The sequence below is a fragment of the Notechis scutatus genome, chromosome 4 (assembly GCF_049901735.1).
Source record: "Notechis scutatus isolate UNSWTSFEM ecotype Mainland chromosome 4, rNotScu1.2, whole genome shotgun sequence".
Lineage (NCBI taxonomy): Eukaryota > Metazoa > Chordata > Lepidosauria > Squamata > Elapidae > Notechis > Notechis scutatus.
In genome coordinates this window covers 9,202,240-9,222,006 of record NC_142012.1, presented here as the reverse complement: position 1 = coordinate 9,222,006, position 19,767 = coordinate 9,202,240, and the positions used below count along the sequence as shown (strand labels likewise).

Here is a 19,767-nt window from a genome sequence, read left to right as displayed (position 1 = left end):
TACAGATTAACAGAGTTGGAAGGGACCTTGTAGGTCATCTAGTCCAACACCACCCCCACTGCCTATCATTTGACTACAGCATGGCAATTGGGTCACTTAAATTTTTTTTAATTTATTTCATTTTTATTTGTTAAATACCGCACTAATGTAATCAAATATGAAGGCACACTTTGGAATGGAAGTGTATAATCCAGATGTTCGTGTGACAAGAATTCAACTCTATATTCCTTCTCACCTCAGCCCATATCAAGAGCCAAACATTCCCCATCATTTGGCTACAGCATGGGAACTGGGTCACCTAATTTTTTTAAAAAAAATTATTTCATTTTTATTTGTTACATTTGCACTTTACTTATTTCACTACTCACGGAAGGGTGGCACTGTAGCTTCTGTTTGGGGGCACATCATATCTGATGTGATATTGAGTAGGCGAAGGGATGGTCGAATCGTCTTTACTATAATCTGGCGATGTTCGAGTCAGCTCCATCCCAGGGTCCAGGAGCTTCATCACATCATCAAAAAGCTGTGAGGGCACAGCAAGATAGAACAGGTTGTGTGTTGCCTTGACTTATGACTGAAATTATGGGCGCTCAACTGTGGCCATAAATCAAAGACTAACTGTACCATTGATTAATAATGAAGGAGATATTCATTTTATTACATTTTTAGATCATTCGGTCTAATGGTGAAGGCAGCAGGCTAGAAATCAGAAAATTGCGAGTTCTAATCCTGCCCTACGCATAACAGCCATCTAGGTAACTTTTGCCCAATCACCAGGAGACTGTGAGTTCTAGTCCAACCTCAGGCATGAAAATTTATGTTTACATTTGCACTTTACTTATTTCACTACTCACGGAAGGGTGGCACTGTCATACAATATATGTGGGTATATATGCATAATTTTGTATTTATTTATTTATTTAGGCAAGTTTATGTAGCGTATATTGGAGGTGGTGACCCTTTGAGAGCTGTATGAAATGAAATTTCATTTTAATGTATGCCAATTTAAAGTGACAATAGAATAGAATAACAGAGTTGGAAGGGACCTTGGAGGTCTTCTAGTCCAACCCTCTGCCTAGGCAGGAAACCCTACACCACTTCAGACAAATGGTTATCCAGCATCTTTTTAAAAACTTCCAGTGTTGGAGCATTCACAACTTCTGGGGGCAAGCAGTTCCACTGATTAATTCTTCTGTCAGGGAATTTCTCCTTAGTTCTAAGTTGCTTCTCTCCTTGACTGGTTTCCACCCATTGCTTCTTGTCCTGCCCTGTCTGTCTGTCTATCTGTCTGTCTATCATCTAATCTATTTATTTTTTCCAAATATCCTCCTCCTCGTCTTCTTCTACTTCTTCTCCATCTGTGTAGTTTTTTCAAATATATTTCATATCAATCATGTCTATCTACCATATCTATCCATCTATCTATCATATCTATCATCTATGTATCTATTATCTAGTCTATCTATATATCTACCCATTTTTCCAGATATCCTCCTCCTCCTTCATCTTCTTCTTCTTCTCCCTCTAGTTTTTTCAAATATATTTCATATCTATCTATCATCTATCTATCTATCTATCTATCTATCTATCTATCTATCTATCTACCATTATCTATCTATCTATCTATCTATCTATCTATCTATCTATCTATCTATCTATCTATCTATCTATCTATCTATCATCTATCTATCTTCTATATATCATATATCTATCTATCCATCCACCCACCCATCCATCTCTTTCTATTATCTATATCTATCTATTTATCTATATCTATCTACCCACCCGCCTGTCTGTCTGTCTGCCTGCCTGCCTGCCTGTCTGTCTGTCTCTAAAACCAGCTGAGTGAATTTGGGTCAGATACTCTCTCAGCCCATCCAACCTTACAGGGTTGGTGTTGTGAGGAAAATAGGAAGAGGAAGGTGTGTTGGATATGTTTGCCGCCTTGAGCAATTTATAAAAACAATAAAGGCGGGATACAAAATAAATAAACGAATGCACCCATTTTACCTCTGGAGGCACACTCTCTTCCAGGTGTGGATACAGTGCCAGTGGGTGCTGCTCCTGGGTGAGCTTGGTCTGAGTCATGGAGTCCATCTTGGATTTCAGAGGTGTAGGGAGTCTGGAGTGAACCGCTGTGTGTTTCCTCAGCAAATCTCTGGATTTGTAAGGGACAATCTGCGAAGGATGCAGTTTCTTATACTGTAGGATGATCGGAGCGGGCCCTTTTGTGCCTTGAATTATTAGGCTGCCCGAAGGTGGAGGACACCCACTTCTGAAATCATCCAGGCCACTTTTCAGGAATCTCCATCGCTGACCGTTGAGAGAATCCGAGAATCTCTCTTTATTACTGGCCTGCTTTTGAAAGCACTTGGAAGGTAATTTTTCCTTGTACCTGTATGGAAAGAAGGTACAGCCAGCATTGAAAGCAAATATCTCTTGGCTACCATACTTCTACAATACATCTTTTCTATCCTGATCTATGGAGTGGAGACTTGGTCTCTGACAGAAAGCCACTTGAAGAGACCAGAAGCATTTGAAATGGGGATTTACAGGCAGCTGTTATGTATCAGCTGGGTTGACAAAGTCAGAAATGAGGCCTCCTGGGAAAGCTAAAGGAAATCTGTCATGCCCCTGTTGGAGTCTGAATCCGATGAGGAAGACATACAGCTGACAGAGAGTTGGATTGTGGCTCCGTTGGCTGTGGAGGAAACTGGGGCAGGGCAAAGTCCGCCTGGGCAGAGCAGGAAAGAGGTAAAACAAGGGAGAAGAGTTCAGAGGAAGACCCAGGCCCACCCCCTCTTCATCCTAGGGTACACAGGGAGGAACGGAGAAGAGAGCAATGTGGGTTGTGTGGCTTACGGGATAGGAAAGGGCCCTGATTCCCTTCATTAGCCACAGCTGGGAAGAAAGTTTAAAAGGAATGCATGCTGATTGTGGCAGCTCCTGGGAGCAAACTTGAGTTTATCTTGTATTGACTTTGATTATCTGTGTTCCTGGCGTTTTCCCAACCGTGTTGAGTTATTGCAATGCCTTCACGTGTGGAATTCTTGCTCCTGCCCTGCCGAACGAATTGCCTCATTTTGCCTTGGTTGGACTTAAAGTTACAGTTTTTGTTGACCACGTTTTGGACTTGATTCTCTGCAGCCAAAGGCTGTTCCTGGAAGACTTTTTCTCCAGCCAGAGGGTAACCAGGACATTGGGGGCAAAGTTGGAGCTAATAAAGGGGCTCTTATTGATTATCTGCTTGTGTTGCCTTTGTGCCACTCCCCTTTGGGTCATCACAGAAATCATCAAAACCATTAAAAAACAAAAGTTTTTGGACATGGGATGTGACACCCAGAAAAATGCGGCCTACTTCATTTAATCCTCCAAGGAAAGATTGAAGGCAGATGAGGTCCAGGCAGAAGAAGAACATCAGGGCTTCCAAATCTAAGGGACCGGTTTGGACAAAACTCAGCAGCATGTTTTCCTACAGCTGTTGATAAAAATAGGATCGCCAACATGATTGCCAATGCCAACGATGGATAGGGCACAAGAAGACAATACTTCTAAAAATGAACTGGGAGTCTACCAGCTTTCATAACAATATTCACTTCATCAACATTTTTGCTTGTGTTTTACTAAAGGACATACAGGTAGTCCTGGTTTGGCAACTGCCTCATTTAGTGACCATTCGCAGTTACAACAGTGACGAAAAGAAACTTTGCAACCAATCCTTGCATTGATGGACTTTGCAGATCTATAAAGCAAAGGAAGGCTCAAGGAAAATCATAGTCACTGTTTACTTTAGAGATCGCTTCACTTAATGACTGATTTGTGGTCATTAAATGAGGAGTAGATGTATTTAGTGTTCAATATAATCCTGGCTGGACTTGCAAGGTATTCAGTTACAAGCTATGATTGGATGATCCCCCTGCTGTTAAGTTTCCATGTTATTCCAGGGAAGCATCTACCAATTGCTTTGCTTCATAGGATAGCTTGTATGTATGTATGTATGTATGTATGTATGTATGTACATACGTATGTATGTATAGGTGTGTGTACATAAATACATACATGCACAGACAAATAACTGAGGCAAGGAAGGTCGTAAAATGGAGCAAAACCCATTTAACAACTACCTCATCTACCAACAGAATTTTTGGGCTCCATTCTGGTTGTATAATTCGAGGACTGCCTGTAATAATTTAAAAAACACACCCTTTCTACTAGGTTTCACAGCCAGCAATTTTACAAGTCACCTTATTTAACATTAAAATGATATAACCTCTGCTGCAGGCATAGGTAACTTACAAGGCGAGGTTTGTGAGGAATTTACATTCAACAAACCAGATTGTGCAGAGTATGGCTACCATCCAAGATGAAAACTAGCCAAGAATCAAGTAAACAATACCCCAGTCATGGAACTAGTAACACAGACAAATCAGCTAACCATAAACAAGGACCCATCAAGAACACTCCCACCAAAGCTACCAGGCAAGCCACTAATATATAAAAATGACAGCAAATCTTACTCTCTTCTAGCACTGATGACATTACCTAGTTTGGTAATGAAATGTCTGCAAGAAAAACAGCGAGCTCAGAGAACACCAAGGATCCCATAGTCCAACTCTGAGCTACAAATAACTCTCTGCTCTTGGGGCTACCATCTCTAGATTGGAAAGACTACACAACCCCTAGATGTCAGCAAAGAGCTTTTTTTCTTGAAATAAGTTTTCTTGAAACCTGACAAGCTCCTTTAAGGCTTTTCAATAACCTATTGGAGCGTCCTTGACGGAATTTGTTAGCATTCCTGACCTTGGTGCTCTCTGAGTTTGGTTGTTTTCTTGCAGACATTTCACTACCCAACTAGGTAACATCATCAGTCCTAGAAGGGAGTGGGTTTGATCTCCACTCTCCACTAAATCACAAGCAATGTAAGACAATATGTAGGACAAACAGGCAGAAGTCTAATAATCACATCCATGAACACAACAACTAGTAGTCAAAAGACATGATGAAAATTCCTTATTTTCACAACACATGGACAGACTTAACCATAGTTTCAACTGGGAAAATGTGAGCATCTTAGACCAAGCCCAATTTTTGATCTTGCCTTATGTCTAGATGTCAAAATAGGTTAGTTTGGTTACGGCAGAGGCTTTAGTACCAGCCAATTGTTGCTTATCCAAATAAACTATGTTTAAGCCCTTTAATTTAGGTCATTGTTTTGAAGACAGCTTTAACTGGGGTTGAGTCAGCTTTCAAGGCCCTACAGTTCCTAAAATAAATCCTAGACTGGCTGTCCACCCACGATGCTTGCTGCAAATGGACGTCCCTTCCTTGTTATCCGCACACTTTAATCAGCCTACTCTTACTTGCTCACCAAGGGGCAGGACACATGTTGACTGGCATTAGGGCCAGCTCTAGCAACAGCTGGCCAAAGGGATCCAGCTGCCTCTGTTAAAAAAGGAAATGGTAGAGCTAAGGATGCTTGTCTCCCAGCAACAGGATGCTTGGGTTAACCATTTGTTCCCGTTGCTAGGAGACAACAGCCAAGCCATGGCAACCATAGAGATGAATAACTGCCACACTTGTTTGGGCCTATTTGCTCTTGCTAGAGAAGTCTTCTCCGCACTGATGTTTCCTAGATGTGTTGGAATACATGTTTCTTGAAGTAACCCACCTTGGCTGCTGTGCTCAGTGGGAATTCTGGGATGTGTAGTTCCAGATCTTTCCAAAGGCCATGAGGCCACCTTGCGGTCAAAGCCAAGGCCTCCCCGCTTCAATCCTTTTGCAAACCTGGATGCTTTATTTATTTGCTGGGTTCAAAGGTGGCTCCAGTTGAAGAACTAGCAGCAAGCACTTGGATTAAAAATGATGCATAAGAATAAAATCCAGAAGGCCCCAAGGACCCTTAATAACAATTCACATATAAACATGCTCCTTCACAGAAAAGCAAAATAAACAGGCTAATGTTAGAATTGTAACAACTGATCCTTCAAAGTAAGGTTATGATACTTGTCCTCCAACAAGGTGGTTTTATTTGGGAAATGTAATTATGAAATTACATTTCATAAAATTAAATTACTCATGAAATTTTAAGTTCTCTGTCCTAAGCACATTTGATGGAAGTGTACATTATTCATACACATTTAGTATGTAGCCTTATATGCCTGCAGGTAGTCCTTGATTTACATTTGCTCAGTCACCAAAGCTACAAGACCATTCAAAGTACTGAAAAAAAGTGACATGGCTATTTTTCACACTTAGACAGAGGTGGTATTCAGCAGGTTCTGACTGGTTCTGGAGAACCGGTAGCAGAAATTTTGAGAAGTTCGGAGAACCGGCAAATCCCATCTCTTCTCTGCCTCCCATTGAGTCCCAGCTGACCGGCTGGGTCTTCTTTGGTTGCCCTGCACAGGAGAACAGAGCTGGAAAGCAGGTTAGTGGGGTGGGAAGGGAATGGAGATTTTGCAGTATCCTTCCCCTGCCATACCCATCAAGCCATGCCCACCAAGCCAAGCCACACCCACCAAGCCAAGCCACACCCGCCAAGCCAAACCCAACAAGCCATGCACATAGAACCGGTAGTAAAAATGTTTGAATCCCACCACTGTCTTACAACCATTGCAGCAAGCTCACAGTCATGTGATCAAAATTCAGACAGTTGGAAACTGGCATGTGTTCATGACATGATAGCGGTCTTCCAATATTTGAGGGGCTGCCACAGAGAAGAAGGGGTCAAGCTATTTTCTAAAGCGCCTGTAGGCCAGACAAGGAATAATGGATGGAAGCTGATTCAGGAGAGATTTAACCTGAAAATAAGGAGAAACTTTCTGATAGTGAGAACAATAAACCAATGGATTAGAAATTGCCTTCAGAAGTTGTGGGAGCGTCATCATTTGAAACTTTCAAGAAGAGATTGGACTGCCATTTGTTAAAAATGGTGTAGGGTCTCCTGCTTAGGTGGGGGGTTGGACTAGATGACCTACAAGGTCCCTTCCAACTCTGATTATCTGTATCTGCAAGGCTGACTTTGTGTGGTTCAGAAATATAGCTATGCTGCTGGTATTATAAATCCCAGAACAGTTTTTTTTTAATGGAACACACTGTTCAGTTCACACTAATATTTGAAATCAGCTTGTAACATGTGGGAAAAATCTGTTTCTTGATCTGTACGAATCAGAATCTACCAATATGCTGCTTTCTTTTAACAAATGTGTGTGCTGAAAAGGACCTCATTATGCATCGCACTAAAACCTTCTTGCCTAATTTATTCTTTTTCAGTCATGAGGAAGGACAAAATGCTTTCAGTCATGAGCTGCACAAAACGCTGAGGAACTGGAAACTCGATTCAACCGCAGGTTTCTGAAATATTAGCAGCATCACCCACATATTTCCTTACGTAATCTTGCAATGTGTTTTAATATGAGGGCAGAGATGCGCAAAGACCGCAGTACCATGTCTGCGGACTTACCGCATTCAGAATTGGAGTGTTCTCATTTTTTGTACCCACGATGAGATGATTTTTTTATCTATTAACAGGTTTTTCCAGCTGTCTATACTTTTATCCTTCTTGGTTGGATAAACTGGAAGAGCCAGTTTGGCAGAGGGTGCCAACAGCGAAATACAGCAAACTGAAAATGAAAGAAAAGAAACTTTATTTTGGGGGGAAGAAAAGGGTGACAATCAAAAGAATTTTTCCATTCAACAAAGTGGTGGTTGGAAGGGTCAGGGAATCTGTTACCCAACTCAACTTTGCCCCTGACCTCCCCAATTTATTTAAAATGAATATAGATAGATAGATAGATAGATAGATAGATAGATAGATAGATAGATAGATAGATAGATAGATGAAAATGTGTCACTTGGCCTATGCAGAATACAGGTAGTGTTCTGACCCAGGCTTCATCAAACTTAATAAAACACAAATTGATTTTAAAAGTAAAACCTATTTTAACGTGACACTGGGAATTACTTGCATTCCCAGCCAAAACTAATTATACACAGTTCCTCCAGATAAGAGGACACTTCTCAATGCTGTAGAATGCTTGCCAACAAACAGATGTCCTACTAAGGCTTAACATAAACCAACCCCAAAACCCAGAAAAAACTGACCAGAGTACAGAGCTTCAAGACGGACTCGGAAATTACTGAACTGCTTTGCTTCCTGCAAAGCTCTTCGTCATTGAGGTCTGACTTTTATCCCTGATGGGAGGGGCAATCATCTCCCAGCCTTACTCCCGAGTTGCCATTTTTGTTTCAGCTGCTCTTGCCTTCTAGCAGCTCTGCGCACACGCACACTGGGAACAGGCTCCCCTGGGTCCTTTGCTTCGCTGCTGCCAGACTCCGAAGGCTCCGGAGTCAGCACCCCATTCCCACATGGTCCTGGCCCCATCCCTGCATCGGATGCAGGACCCTCGTCCGAGTCCTCCCCAGACTCCCTGATTGGTTTCCTTTCGTCCTCACTGTCCAATGCCTCTGCCGTCTGCACCAGCTGCCAGTGAACCACAACAGGTAGTCCTCAACTTATGACCCCAATTGAGCCCAACGTTTCTGTTCCTAAGTGAGACATTTGTTAAGTGAGCTTTTTGCCCCACTTTTCTTCCCATGGTTGTTAAGTGAATCACTGCAGTTGTTAAGTTAGCAAACATGGTTGTTAAGTAAATTTGGTTTCCCCATTTGACACTGCTTGTCAGAAAAATCACAAAAGATGATCCCATGATCCTGGGATATCACAACCGTCATAAATACCTCCCCATTGTCAAGCAACCAAATTTTGACCATGGGAACGCTGCGATGGTTGTTAAATGTGAAAGACAAGTCACTTTTTTCAGTGCTGTTGTGACCTCAAATGGTCAGTAAGTGAATGATTGTATGTCAAGGACTATCTATGTTGATTTCGGCTCTATTAACAAAATTTTAAAAAGTTAAAATTCGAATTGAGAGGAGATAAATAAAATAAAATTGAGAAAATTTAAAAGAGAGGAGAAGTTATATAGAAAATTGAAAATGCTAACAAGATATGGAATGGTATATAAAATGAATATGAATTTGAATTTGTGTCTGTATGAAGAGTTTTAACCCGGGACTAAGCAACTTTCAGAAAAGAGATTTTTTATGCTTTTATGTTTTGTGTTTCTGTGTATTTATGTTTTGTATGTCTTTAAAAATTAATAAAATTTGTTCAAAAAAAAATTTTTTTTTTTTTAAAGTTGACGGAGTTACCACTGTCCTCCCACTTATTCCCAGAGGGAATCAAGATGGACCAATCTTCCTAACCCTTTCCTGCCTTTCTGGGCTGGTCCTTTTATAACACCTTCTTCCTATCTTCTTCAAAACTATCTCTTGTATTCGTCCATGCTGTAAGGATATGACTCATGGATGCTCTCGCCCGTTAGCGAAGAGGGCAACCTATCACTCGGTTTATCACGTGCGCATCACATGCTTAATCAGATCAGCACCATTTGGCAATCACTCAGAAAACATGCAGGAGAAAGCAAGGGAGGGATCAACCATGGGGGTAAGGGAATCTCACACTGGTTCAAAGTTCTGCCAATTCAAAAACTAGGAGATACACTTGAAAACATCACTGAGGAAAGTGGTGAACTCACAAGACTTGTTTTTTCCCACCATGTACATGTCTAGATCCGAACTAGACCGCGTTGTTTCTCCATGTCACACAATGTATATGGATATATAGCAGTGGTGTTCAATTTTTTTTTTTTACTACTGGTTCTGCGGGTATGACTTGTGGGCATGGTGTGGCTTGGTGGGCGTGGCAGGGGAAGGCAACTGCAAAATCTCCATTTCCACCCCATTCCAGGGGAAGGATACTGTAAAATCCCCTTCCCCACCCCCACCCCACTAACCTGCTTTCCAGCTCCGTTCTCCTGTGCAGGGCAACCAAAGAAGACCCAGCCGATCAGCTGGGACTCAATGGGAGGCAGAGAATAGATGTGGGTGGGGGCCAACCAGAGATGGTATTTGCTGGTTCTCCAAACTACTCAAAATTTCCGGTTCTCCAGAATTGGGTCAGAACTGGCTGAATACCACCTCTGGTATATACATAATTCTGTTATTTATTTATTGATTTTGTTAATGTAGTCTATATTATCGGGTTACCTGAGGGAACGTCACATCCCAGTCACATCTACCCGACCCATTAGAGTTGAGGAGGCAGGGAATGTTGCGGGTCCCACCCCTGAGGGAGATACACCTGGTGGGACCCAGAAGAAGGGCCTTCTCCATGGTGGCTCCCTCTCTCTGGAATATCATTCCCTCAGAGATTAGGATGGCACCCACTCTAGCTCTCTTCTGGAAGGCACTGAAGACCTGGTCCTGCCTGGGGATCCCAGAGAGGGATGGAGCCCATCAAATGGCTAGTGTGATCTGCTGTCGTCAGGGTGGGAGGGGTTGGTTTCCCCCCCCCCCAATTTTTTTTTGTTCTATTGCACTTTACTAATTTATTTGACTCTTTTTGTTAGTTTTTATTAGTTTTTTTATTTTTTTATTTTTTGTTAATATGGTTTTACATTCTGTAAGCCGCCTCAAGTCGCCATGGGCGAATAGGCGGCAATATAAATTAAATAAGTAAATAATAAATAAATAAATAAATAAATATTGGAGGTGGAGACCCTTTGAGAGCTGTATGCAATGAAATACCGTATCATTTTAATGTATGCCGATTAGTGTGCAGTCAAAGTGGCAATAAAGTTATTCTAAGTTGTTCAAAAAGGTCTCCTTTGGCCACAGAAGTTTTGGAAGACACAGAAGGTTATGAAAGATGGACTTCATTTTACCAGTGGTTGGAAAAAAGAGGTGGAGATTAAGAACGTAATCTGTATTGTTAAACAAATTGAATAACCCTGACAACACAATGTTTATTAAGCACTAACAAAATGTAAACAATAGAAAACCAATAAAATCTTTTTTTCTTTTTCTTTTTTTTAAAAAGAGGTTTCAGGCTCAATTGTCGTAAGTTGAGGACTACCTATATTCTGTTTGGGCCAAATAAAGATGCAGGGGAACTGCCCATCACCTTTTGATGGGCTTTTCTGTACTTCAGTACATGTAGTCCTCGACTTATGACCACAGTTGAGCCCAACATTTCTGTTGCTAAGTGAGACATTTGTAAAGTGAACATGGTCTGATTTTACCACCTTTCTTGCCACAGTTACTAAGTGAATCGTTGCAATTATTGAATTAGTAACACAATTGTTAAGTGACTCCGGCTTCCCCCATTGACTTTGCTTGCCAGGAGGTCGCAAAAGGGGATTACGTGACCCCAAGACACTGCAACTGTCATAAATATGAGTCAGTTGCAAAGCATTTGAATTTTGATCATGTGACCAGAATTTTGATCATGTGATCGATGCTGCAATGATCATAAGGATGAAAAATGGTCCTTAGTTCCTTTTTCCAGTGCCGTTGTAACTTTGAACAGTCACTAAATGGACTATTGTAAGTCAAGGATGACTTGTAGCCCTCAATTTATAACCATAACTGGGCCCAAACCTTTTTCTGGTAAGTGCCCTATTTTATGACCTCTTTTGCCACAGCTGTTAAGAGAATCACTGCAGTTGTTGAGTGAACCAGGTGGTCATTAAATGAATCTGCCTTCCCCCACAGACTCCGATTGTCAGGAGGTGACTGAGAAGGCTGCAAATGGTGAACACAGAACCCCAAAGCAGTGCAACCCTCATGAATGCAGGCCAGTTGCCAACTGCCCGAATTTTGATTGCCGCAAAAGGATCTTAAATGTGAGAGCTTCGGTCATAAGTCAGTTTCTTCAGTGCCGTTGTAACTTTGAATGGTTACTAAGCAAGGGCTTGCAAGGACTACCTGGATTGTTCTCCTTTTCTTACTTCTCTTATGTCACAAGGTGCTGCTCTATTTTTCTAGCGTGCTGTTCATTGGAGGCAAGCCAGAGGTGGTATTCAGCCGGTTCTGACCGGTTCTCCAGAACCGGTAGCGGAAATTTGGAGTAGTTCGGAGAATCGGCAAATACCTGCTTTGACTGGCCCCACCCCCATCTATTCTCTGCCTCCCAAGTCCCAGCTGATTGGCTGGGCCTTCTTTGGTTGTCCTGCACAGGAGAAAGGAGCTGGAAAGCAGGTTAGTGGGGTGGGGATTTTGCAGTATCCTTCCCCTGCCATGCCCACCAAGCCACATCCACAGAACCGGCAGTAAAAAAATTTGAATCCCACCACTGCAGACAAGCGGATTGGTTTCCAAGCCTTAGGAACCTGACGAGGTGTTTTTTAAGGTGGTTTGTCTGCCTTTCCTTCCACCCCACAGGTAGGTCTTTCCCAAGACATCAGGTAAAAAAGAAAGAAAAAAAAACCCAGAGAGAAAAGGGAGGCTACAGAGACCCAAAAATGAGAGGGTATGGAGAAACTACGCAGAGGTGTTTACCAAAGGACATGTACACAAAATATGCTTGGAGGAGCCCAGGAAACCAAGAAAGCATTAAGGAAGAAACTCCAATCCGGTACCACCCTTATTTTCTGAATTATAAGTGGGAAGGATGGGAGAATCAATTAGGCTTTCAAGAGTCTGTTGTTTTAGCCTATTGTCAATAAAATATAGTTCCGGTGAAACTGCTGGAGACAGTGTCCTGGTTTGGCCTACCTTGAAGAGCTGAGATACTTGTGCAACTTGCTAGGTACTTGGATTGTGTAGTGTGTAATGACCACACAAAAGTTGCAACGACAGCGTATCAGGCTTCTCCATTGACTTTGCTTGCCAGAAGGTCGCAAAAGGGGATCGATCACATGACCTTAGGGCACACTGCAACCATCCTAAATAGGAACCAGTTGGTCAAGCGTCTGAACTTTGATCACGCCACCGTGGGAATGCTGCAACGGTCGTTAAGTGTGGAAAATGGTCCTAAGTCGCTTTGTGACTTGGAAGGGTCACTAAATGATCCCCGTTTTTAATATCGTGCCATAAAACACAATTGGACTATAATGTGCAGATCGATGGCTTTTAAAAGTGTGCCTCTCAGACAGAGAAGGCCAAGCCAAACCCTTCACTCTGTGCTGTGGATTAATATTATTCCCCTCTTGTTTTATTTTCTTCTTCTTCGTGTGCCCTATCCATTATCGGGCATTGGCAATCATGTTGGCGATCCTATTTTTATCAACAGCAGCAGGGAAAAATTGCTGCAGAATTTTGTTCAAACCGGTCCCTTAGATTTGGAAGCCCTGATGTTCTTCTTCTGCCTGGACCTCCTTTGCCTTCAATCTTTCCTTGGAGGATTAAGCAAAGGATGCCGTATTTTTCTGGGTGTCGCATTCCATGTCTGAAATATTCTAACTTTGATGGTTTTGATGATTTCCCTTGGCTTTCCCAGGCGGCTGATTTTCAGACCAAGGCTTCCCGAGACCGTAATTAAGCACACGCTTAGTTAAAACAACTCTTGTTTTATTTCAGTGCTGGGAATTATAGTCATTCCCAGCCTGTAATGAGTCCCAAACAGTCCCTCGAGATAAGCACCCACCTTTCTCTCCTTTGAATTGCTGCCAACAACAAAAGTGCCAAACGAACTATAAAAAAAAACCCACCGAAATACAAAGTCCACACAGAGCTTCAAGGATTAATCCGAACAGTAGATAAATAGGTACCACTTTGGTGGGAAGGTAACAGCATTTTGTGCCCCTCGGTGTTTAGTCATGCTGGCCATATGACCATGGAAGCGTCTTTGGACAATGCTCAGCCAAGAAATGGAGATGCTGGCTTGACAGCCAGAGCACAAAACATTGTGGGCTGTTCCCTGGTACCACTAATTCAGGGGTCTCAGAGAATTTCAGAGAATTCTGGGAGTTGAAGTCCTCCAAGCTTAAAGTGGCCAAGGTTGGAGACCCCTGAACTAGATGACCTCGCTAGGGCTCACTGCCTTAGAAGAGTGAGGAAAATCCTCAGGGACGACTCACACCCCGGTCAGCACTTCTTCACTCTCCTACCATTGGGTAGGAGATACAGAAGCATAGCCAGCCGCACCAACAGGCTGAAGAACAGTTTCTACGTGTGGGCTGTCAGACTTCTGAACTGAAAATAACTTCATGTCAACATAGTATGACAGACTTGCGGGCGCATTGTGCAATAAGGTTCACATGGTGCAATAAGATTGGGACTGGGTTAGGGACTTCTGTCCTCACTGTGAGTTGTGTTGGGGTGGGGGTGGGGAGTGCTCAGCCAATCTCATTGTACACATGTTGTACTCTGAAAGTAAAGGTAATAATAATAACGGGCACTACATCCTAGAATCAGACGTGACTGGACAAGGATACTTTTTTTTAACTTGTGAATGGAAGTGACTCCTCTGATAAGGTTGGGCTTTGAAAAAAGATTTATCCATCTGCTCACAAGCTTCGTGAAGCAGATTCTCCTGACTTTTTTTTTCTCTGATGCCCAGAAAAATCCATTACGAGAGTATTTGACAATCCATTTCTGCACCTCTGTTTCTGCAGGGATGTGGCTGAAAGAATCTCTGCAGAGAATGAAACTTTTGCTGGCCATTCCCAGATGGGTTCCTGAGGTTTACCAAGGACACTTGCAGATATTAACATGATTCTCTGTGGTTCCAGCCTATTACAGGTTTACTCTCAGAGTAAAATCAAAGACATCGTGCCTTTATTAAACTTAGGAAAGCCTTCTGTGTGGGTTATTGGCAGAACCTGAATTTCAAGAATGAGCAGGAATGTGCTAAAAATAGCACTTGGTAGTCCTCAATTTATAGGTATACAGGTAATCCTTGATTTACAACAGTTCATTTAGCGACCATTGAAAGTTATAATGGCACATGCGGTGGTGGACATGCATAGAAGCTAAAAGATATTGGACAAAAATACATACATGCTTGGAAAAGATGATACAGCAACATATTGATTAAAAACCTGAAATATTTCTATTGGGGATTATACCTGAAACTTACAGTAAAGAGAATGTATATTTAATTATTCATGTATTAATGTAATTAATTACTGTATTAACAGTAGCTAGAATTGCATTTCTGCACAAAACTGGAAAAGTGAAGAGATTCCAACTGAAGAGAATGTGATTAGGAAAATATTAGAATGTGCAGAAATGAACAGGCTAACACTGGCAATTAAAGAGAAGGAACAAACTGAACATTATATGATATGGGAATTATTTTATCAATGGCTGGAGAATAAATATGGAAGTTAGAAATGAAAGACTAGCGAGAAATAATAAACATGTGAAAAGAATTTAAAATGTTAAGATTCCTTCTCTTTAATTGCCAGCGTTAGCCTACTCATTTCTGCACATGCTAATGTTTTCCTAATTACATTCTCTTCAGTCGGAATCCCTTCACTTATCCAATTTTGTACAAATTAGATATATTATGTATATTAGTATTAAGTAAGAATAGAGTATTAATACCAAACAATGAATTTGTATAAACTGTACTTGTTATTGCACAAGATATTTGTACCCAGATGACACAGTTTAAATAGAAAATGTGTGTGTGTGTGTGTGTGTGTGTGTCCAATGTGTGTGTGTGTGTGTGTGTGTAGGCAACGTTTGCCGAGGTCCCACTCGCCATATATAGGCTGGTGCTTCGGCTTAGTGCCAGTGCAAGCAGACTGCTTGCACTGGCACTAAGCCGAAAGCACCAGCCTGAAGATGGCGAGTGGGACCTCACGAAACGTATACTATCTTATATAAAGATCCATATATATATATATATATATATATAGAGAGAGTATAGAGAGAGAGAGAGGGGGGGAGGGAGAGAGAGAGAGAGAGAGAGAGAGAGAGAGAGAAATAATGGCACTGAAAAAAGTGACATGACCGTTTTCACACCTACATCTCCATAATCATGTGATCAAAATTCAAATGCTTGACAACTGACTCACATTTATGATGGCTACAGTGTCCCGAGGTCACGTGATCCCTTTTGAGACCTTCTGACAAGCTAAGTCAATCCAGATTCACTTAACAACCGTGTTCCTAACTGCAGTGATTTACCTCACAAGTGTGGCAAGAAAGGTCGTAAAATGGGGCAAAACTCACTTAACAAATCTCTTATCAACACAAATTCTGGGCTCAATTGTGGTAATAAGTTGAGGACTACCTGCATTGCAGACCTAGCTGTGGAGATGATGAACATTAAGTGAATTCTCATTAGCATCAACAATTCACTTACGTTGCTGGTTTCTGATCTGTGTTCTCCAAGTTTGGATCCATTCCAATGGAAATAAATTAATTTACAATACATGAGACACATCATGTATTTTAAATAAAGACTCACTCAAGACAAATATGCAAGAAGAAACTAAATTACAAATAAGGCCCTTAATATATTTCAAATAAATTACTTTAGTTCAGCTGCATGGAGTAAAATATTGTGCTCAGCATTACCTCAACCTTCCTGTACACTAAATTCTAAAGCTACCTCATTCCCTCTTAAATGTTTTATAATTAAAATGTTAAAATAATTGTAAAACATTAGATTGAAATTATATAGAACTCCAGAAGAATGCAAAGTCAAAAAGAGGGCTGTGAAAATATTTACAGATCCCTCACATCCCGGATATAAACTGTTTCCCTCAAAATGATGCTATAGAGCATTGTACACCAGAACAACTAGACACAAGGGGAGTTTTTCCCCGAAAGCCATCACTCTGCTAAACAAATATTTCCCTCAACACTGTTCAACTATTTACAAAGTGTACACTACTATTATTGTTAATCTTTTCATCACTCCTTATCACCCACCCCCTCCCACTTGACTGTTTCCTAGTATGATTTGATTGTTGATTGTATCCTATGACTATCATTAAGTGTTGTACGTTATGATTCTTGATTCTTAACAAATGTATCTTTATGTATACTGAGAGTATTTACACCAAGACAAATTCCTTGTGTGTCCAATCACTCTTGGCCAATAAAGTATTCTATTCTATTCTATTCTATTCTATTCTATTCTATTCTATTCTATTCTATTCTATTCTATTCTAAAAACTCACCAACGAACTCTAAACATTTTTTTAAATCTAATAAATTAAGAAACAAAACTGAAAAAGTTGCTATTTGATTGTTATCTGCCACGCGGTTGCAATTTGGGAATAAGCAGCTATGTAAATTAAATAAAAAAATAGAAATATTGCAAACATATCACTTATACATCAAATGCTTAGAAATATATAAAGATTTCAGAGTCAACATAGGTTTATCTTGTTGTAAAATAGTACTTTTCAAACTTGGCAATTTTAGGATGGGTAATTTCAACTCCCAGAATTCCCTAGTCAGTCTACTGGCTGGGGAATTTTGGGAGTTGAAGTTCACCCATCTTAAAGTTACCAAGTTTGAAAAACTATTGTAAAGAATCGTGACATCTGTGCCAAATGAAAACATAGTGTATCATTGTTTGATTAATATATTGACTTACTTGAAATATGCAAACCACCCTTTGATATCTGGTGCAATATTTCTGATTCCTCACAATAATTCTTTTAGGCAGTTCCCACACCCACCCAATGTTCAAAAGCCACGCCATCTCTGGATTTGTTCTGTTTACTTCAAAGGAGCAAAGGATTCCAATAAAGAATTCTTCCTGGCTTTATTTTGTGAATATTCTACACAAGAGAAATACATTATCAGAGAACGGAGATGTTTAATTCTGTGTGCAAAGAAAAACAGGAAGCAATTATGCCAGCCAAATTTCCTTTTTAAAAACTATTTGCAGAATTCTTTGCTTCAAAACTTTATATTCTATTCTGTTCTTCCCCTTTTCTTAGAGGGACGTGAGAAAACAGGTGGGAGAGAGAAAAGATAAGGAAATAAACGTATTAAGCAATCTCACACCTGTGCCTGTTCTCCCAAGCAAATTTCAGCCTCCTGCATGGCTGGTTTTTGGCAATTTTTAAAAACCAGAGATATAACTCCATAATCCGGTCTGTTTCGTGTATCTGGGTTATTCCCACATCAGCAGGGAGGTTTATTTGAGCCATGGTGGCGCAGTGGTTAGAATGCAGTATTGCAGGCTGATTCTGCCCACAGTCCAGAGTTGGATTCTGACCTAAGTGCGTATTGCTGCTGCTATTTTTTAGATTTATATCCTGCCTTTTTCTCTAACTCAAAAGAGAACTTATATGGAGATTGCTGTTCATTTTATCTATGGAGATTCTCAGTCATCCAGGTCATGGTTGTCCCAAAGGTGCTTTTTAAAGAGGCAACTGGACTTTCTGGTTTTTCTCTGAAGACATTTCACTTCTCATCCAACATTCAGCTGTAACTGGATAGTGGGGAATGGAAGGATTTATACTCCTTGCAGACAGCTGGTCGTTTGCATTCTTTTAGAGAGTCCTTGAGGCCACTTGAAATACACTTGCAACTGGCCTTAATGTCTGTCTGGAAGGATGCAAATGACCAGCTGTTTGAAAGCTGAAGAAGCTTCTTGGATGAGAAGGGAAATGTCTTCAAGGAAAAACAAAGGAAGCCGAGTTGCCTCTTGAAAAAGCATCTTTGTGATATTTATTTTATCCTCACAAGAACCGGATGAGGAGGAATTCAAAGTCATCCATCCACTGGGCTTTGAGTTCCTAAAACTGAGATTTTCCCCATTCCTACCTCAATACCATAATCTCTACACCACATTGTTAGACATATGGATTTCTAAAGCAGGTGCTACTCCATTCACTCTGGTAATATTTAGTTAGTTGATTAGTTAATACAAGTAATCCTCAATTTATAACCATTCAAAGTTACAACGGCATTGAAAAAAGTGACATATGACTGTTTTTCATACAACCATTGCCCCATCCCGAGGGTCACATGATCAAAATTCAGACAATTGGCAACTGGCATGTATTTATGATGGTTGCAGTGTCCTGTGGTCATGTGACTACCTTTTACAACCTTCTGCCAAGCAACGTCAACGGAGAAGCCTGTTTCGATGAACAACCATGTTATTAAGTTAACAACTGCAGTGATTCGCTTAACTGTGGCAGGAAAGATCCCAAAATGGGGCCAAACTCACTCAACCACTGTCTTGCTTAGCAATGGAAATTCTGGATTCAGTTGTGGTCGTAAGTCAAGGACTACCTCCTTCCTAATGCAATCAGGAAAAACTTGGGGTGATTCATAAACTGGCTGTAATTAGATGTGGAAATAGGGGAGATAAAGGGAAGAAGTATGGCTAAGGGAATGATCAGATAAGAGTATAGGGAGCCCCAAAGCTGCATAATGGGTAGAAAAAGAGACTTCACAAAGGAACCGCCCTACACTCCCAGATTGTAAAAGAGATGGTGGGAGATTTGTACTTTCAAACTTGCAAGGTTCTGTGAAAGTAGCGTCACAATAGAGTTAGCTCATTCTAGTGGTGTTTCCTGTTTGGTTTATTGAATAAGGCTGACTGTGGCTACCCTTAAAAAGATTGTCTGGATGTTTCAGCTGGCACATAATGCAGCTCCAGGGGCAGTTATGTGTGGCCAATGGTGGGCTGCAAATTTTTAAACAACCGGTTCTCTGGCTGGGCAGGCATGGCCGGTGGCTCATGTGACTAGGTGGGTGATGTCACTCATGACACCCAGCCCCGCCTCCTGGCCACTCACCTCAAAGGCAGAGGTAAGGTTCAGCCAGTTGGGGGTAATCCCACCACTGGCTGGCCCCACCCTGGCCTTGTTTTCGGCCATTTTTTGGCCCTTTTTGGGTCCTTTTCAGGCCGTTTTTGGGTGGTTTTCAGGCTGTTTTTTGGCCCAAAAATGGTCTAAAACGGCCTGAAAAACAGCCCGAAAAATGGGTGGGGGCAGG

At 41.2% G+C, this 19,767-nt stretch overlaps 1 protein-coding gene across 1 annotated transcript in view; it reads right to left on the bottom strand.

Annotated features, from left to right (window-relative positions):
• The window catches only part of FAM47E (family with sequence similarity 47 member E), a 36,117-nt gene extending 21,609 nt beyond the window's left edge, over nucleotides 1–14,508 (bottom strand). The window contains exons 1-4 of the mRNA XM_087962593.1: nucleotides 14,418–14,508; nucleotides 13,490–13,508; nucleotides 2,011–2,395; nucleotides 369–523 (exon numbers count right to left, since the gene is read on the bottom strand). Coding sequence (XP_087818719.1) covers nucleotides 369–523; nucleotides 2,011–2,395; nucleotides 13,490–13,508; nucleotides 14,418–14,508 — 650 coding nt within the window. The remainder of the gene's footprint in view (nucleotides 1–368; nucleotides 524–2,010; nucleotides 2,396–13,489; nucleotides 13,509–14,417) is intronic.
• Between the last annotated feature and the right edge of the window lie 5,259 nt (nucleotides 14,509–19,767).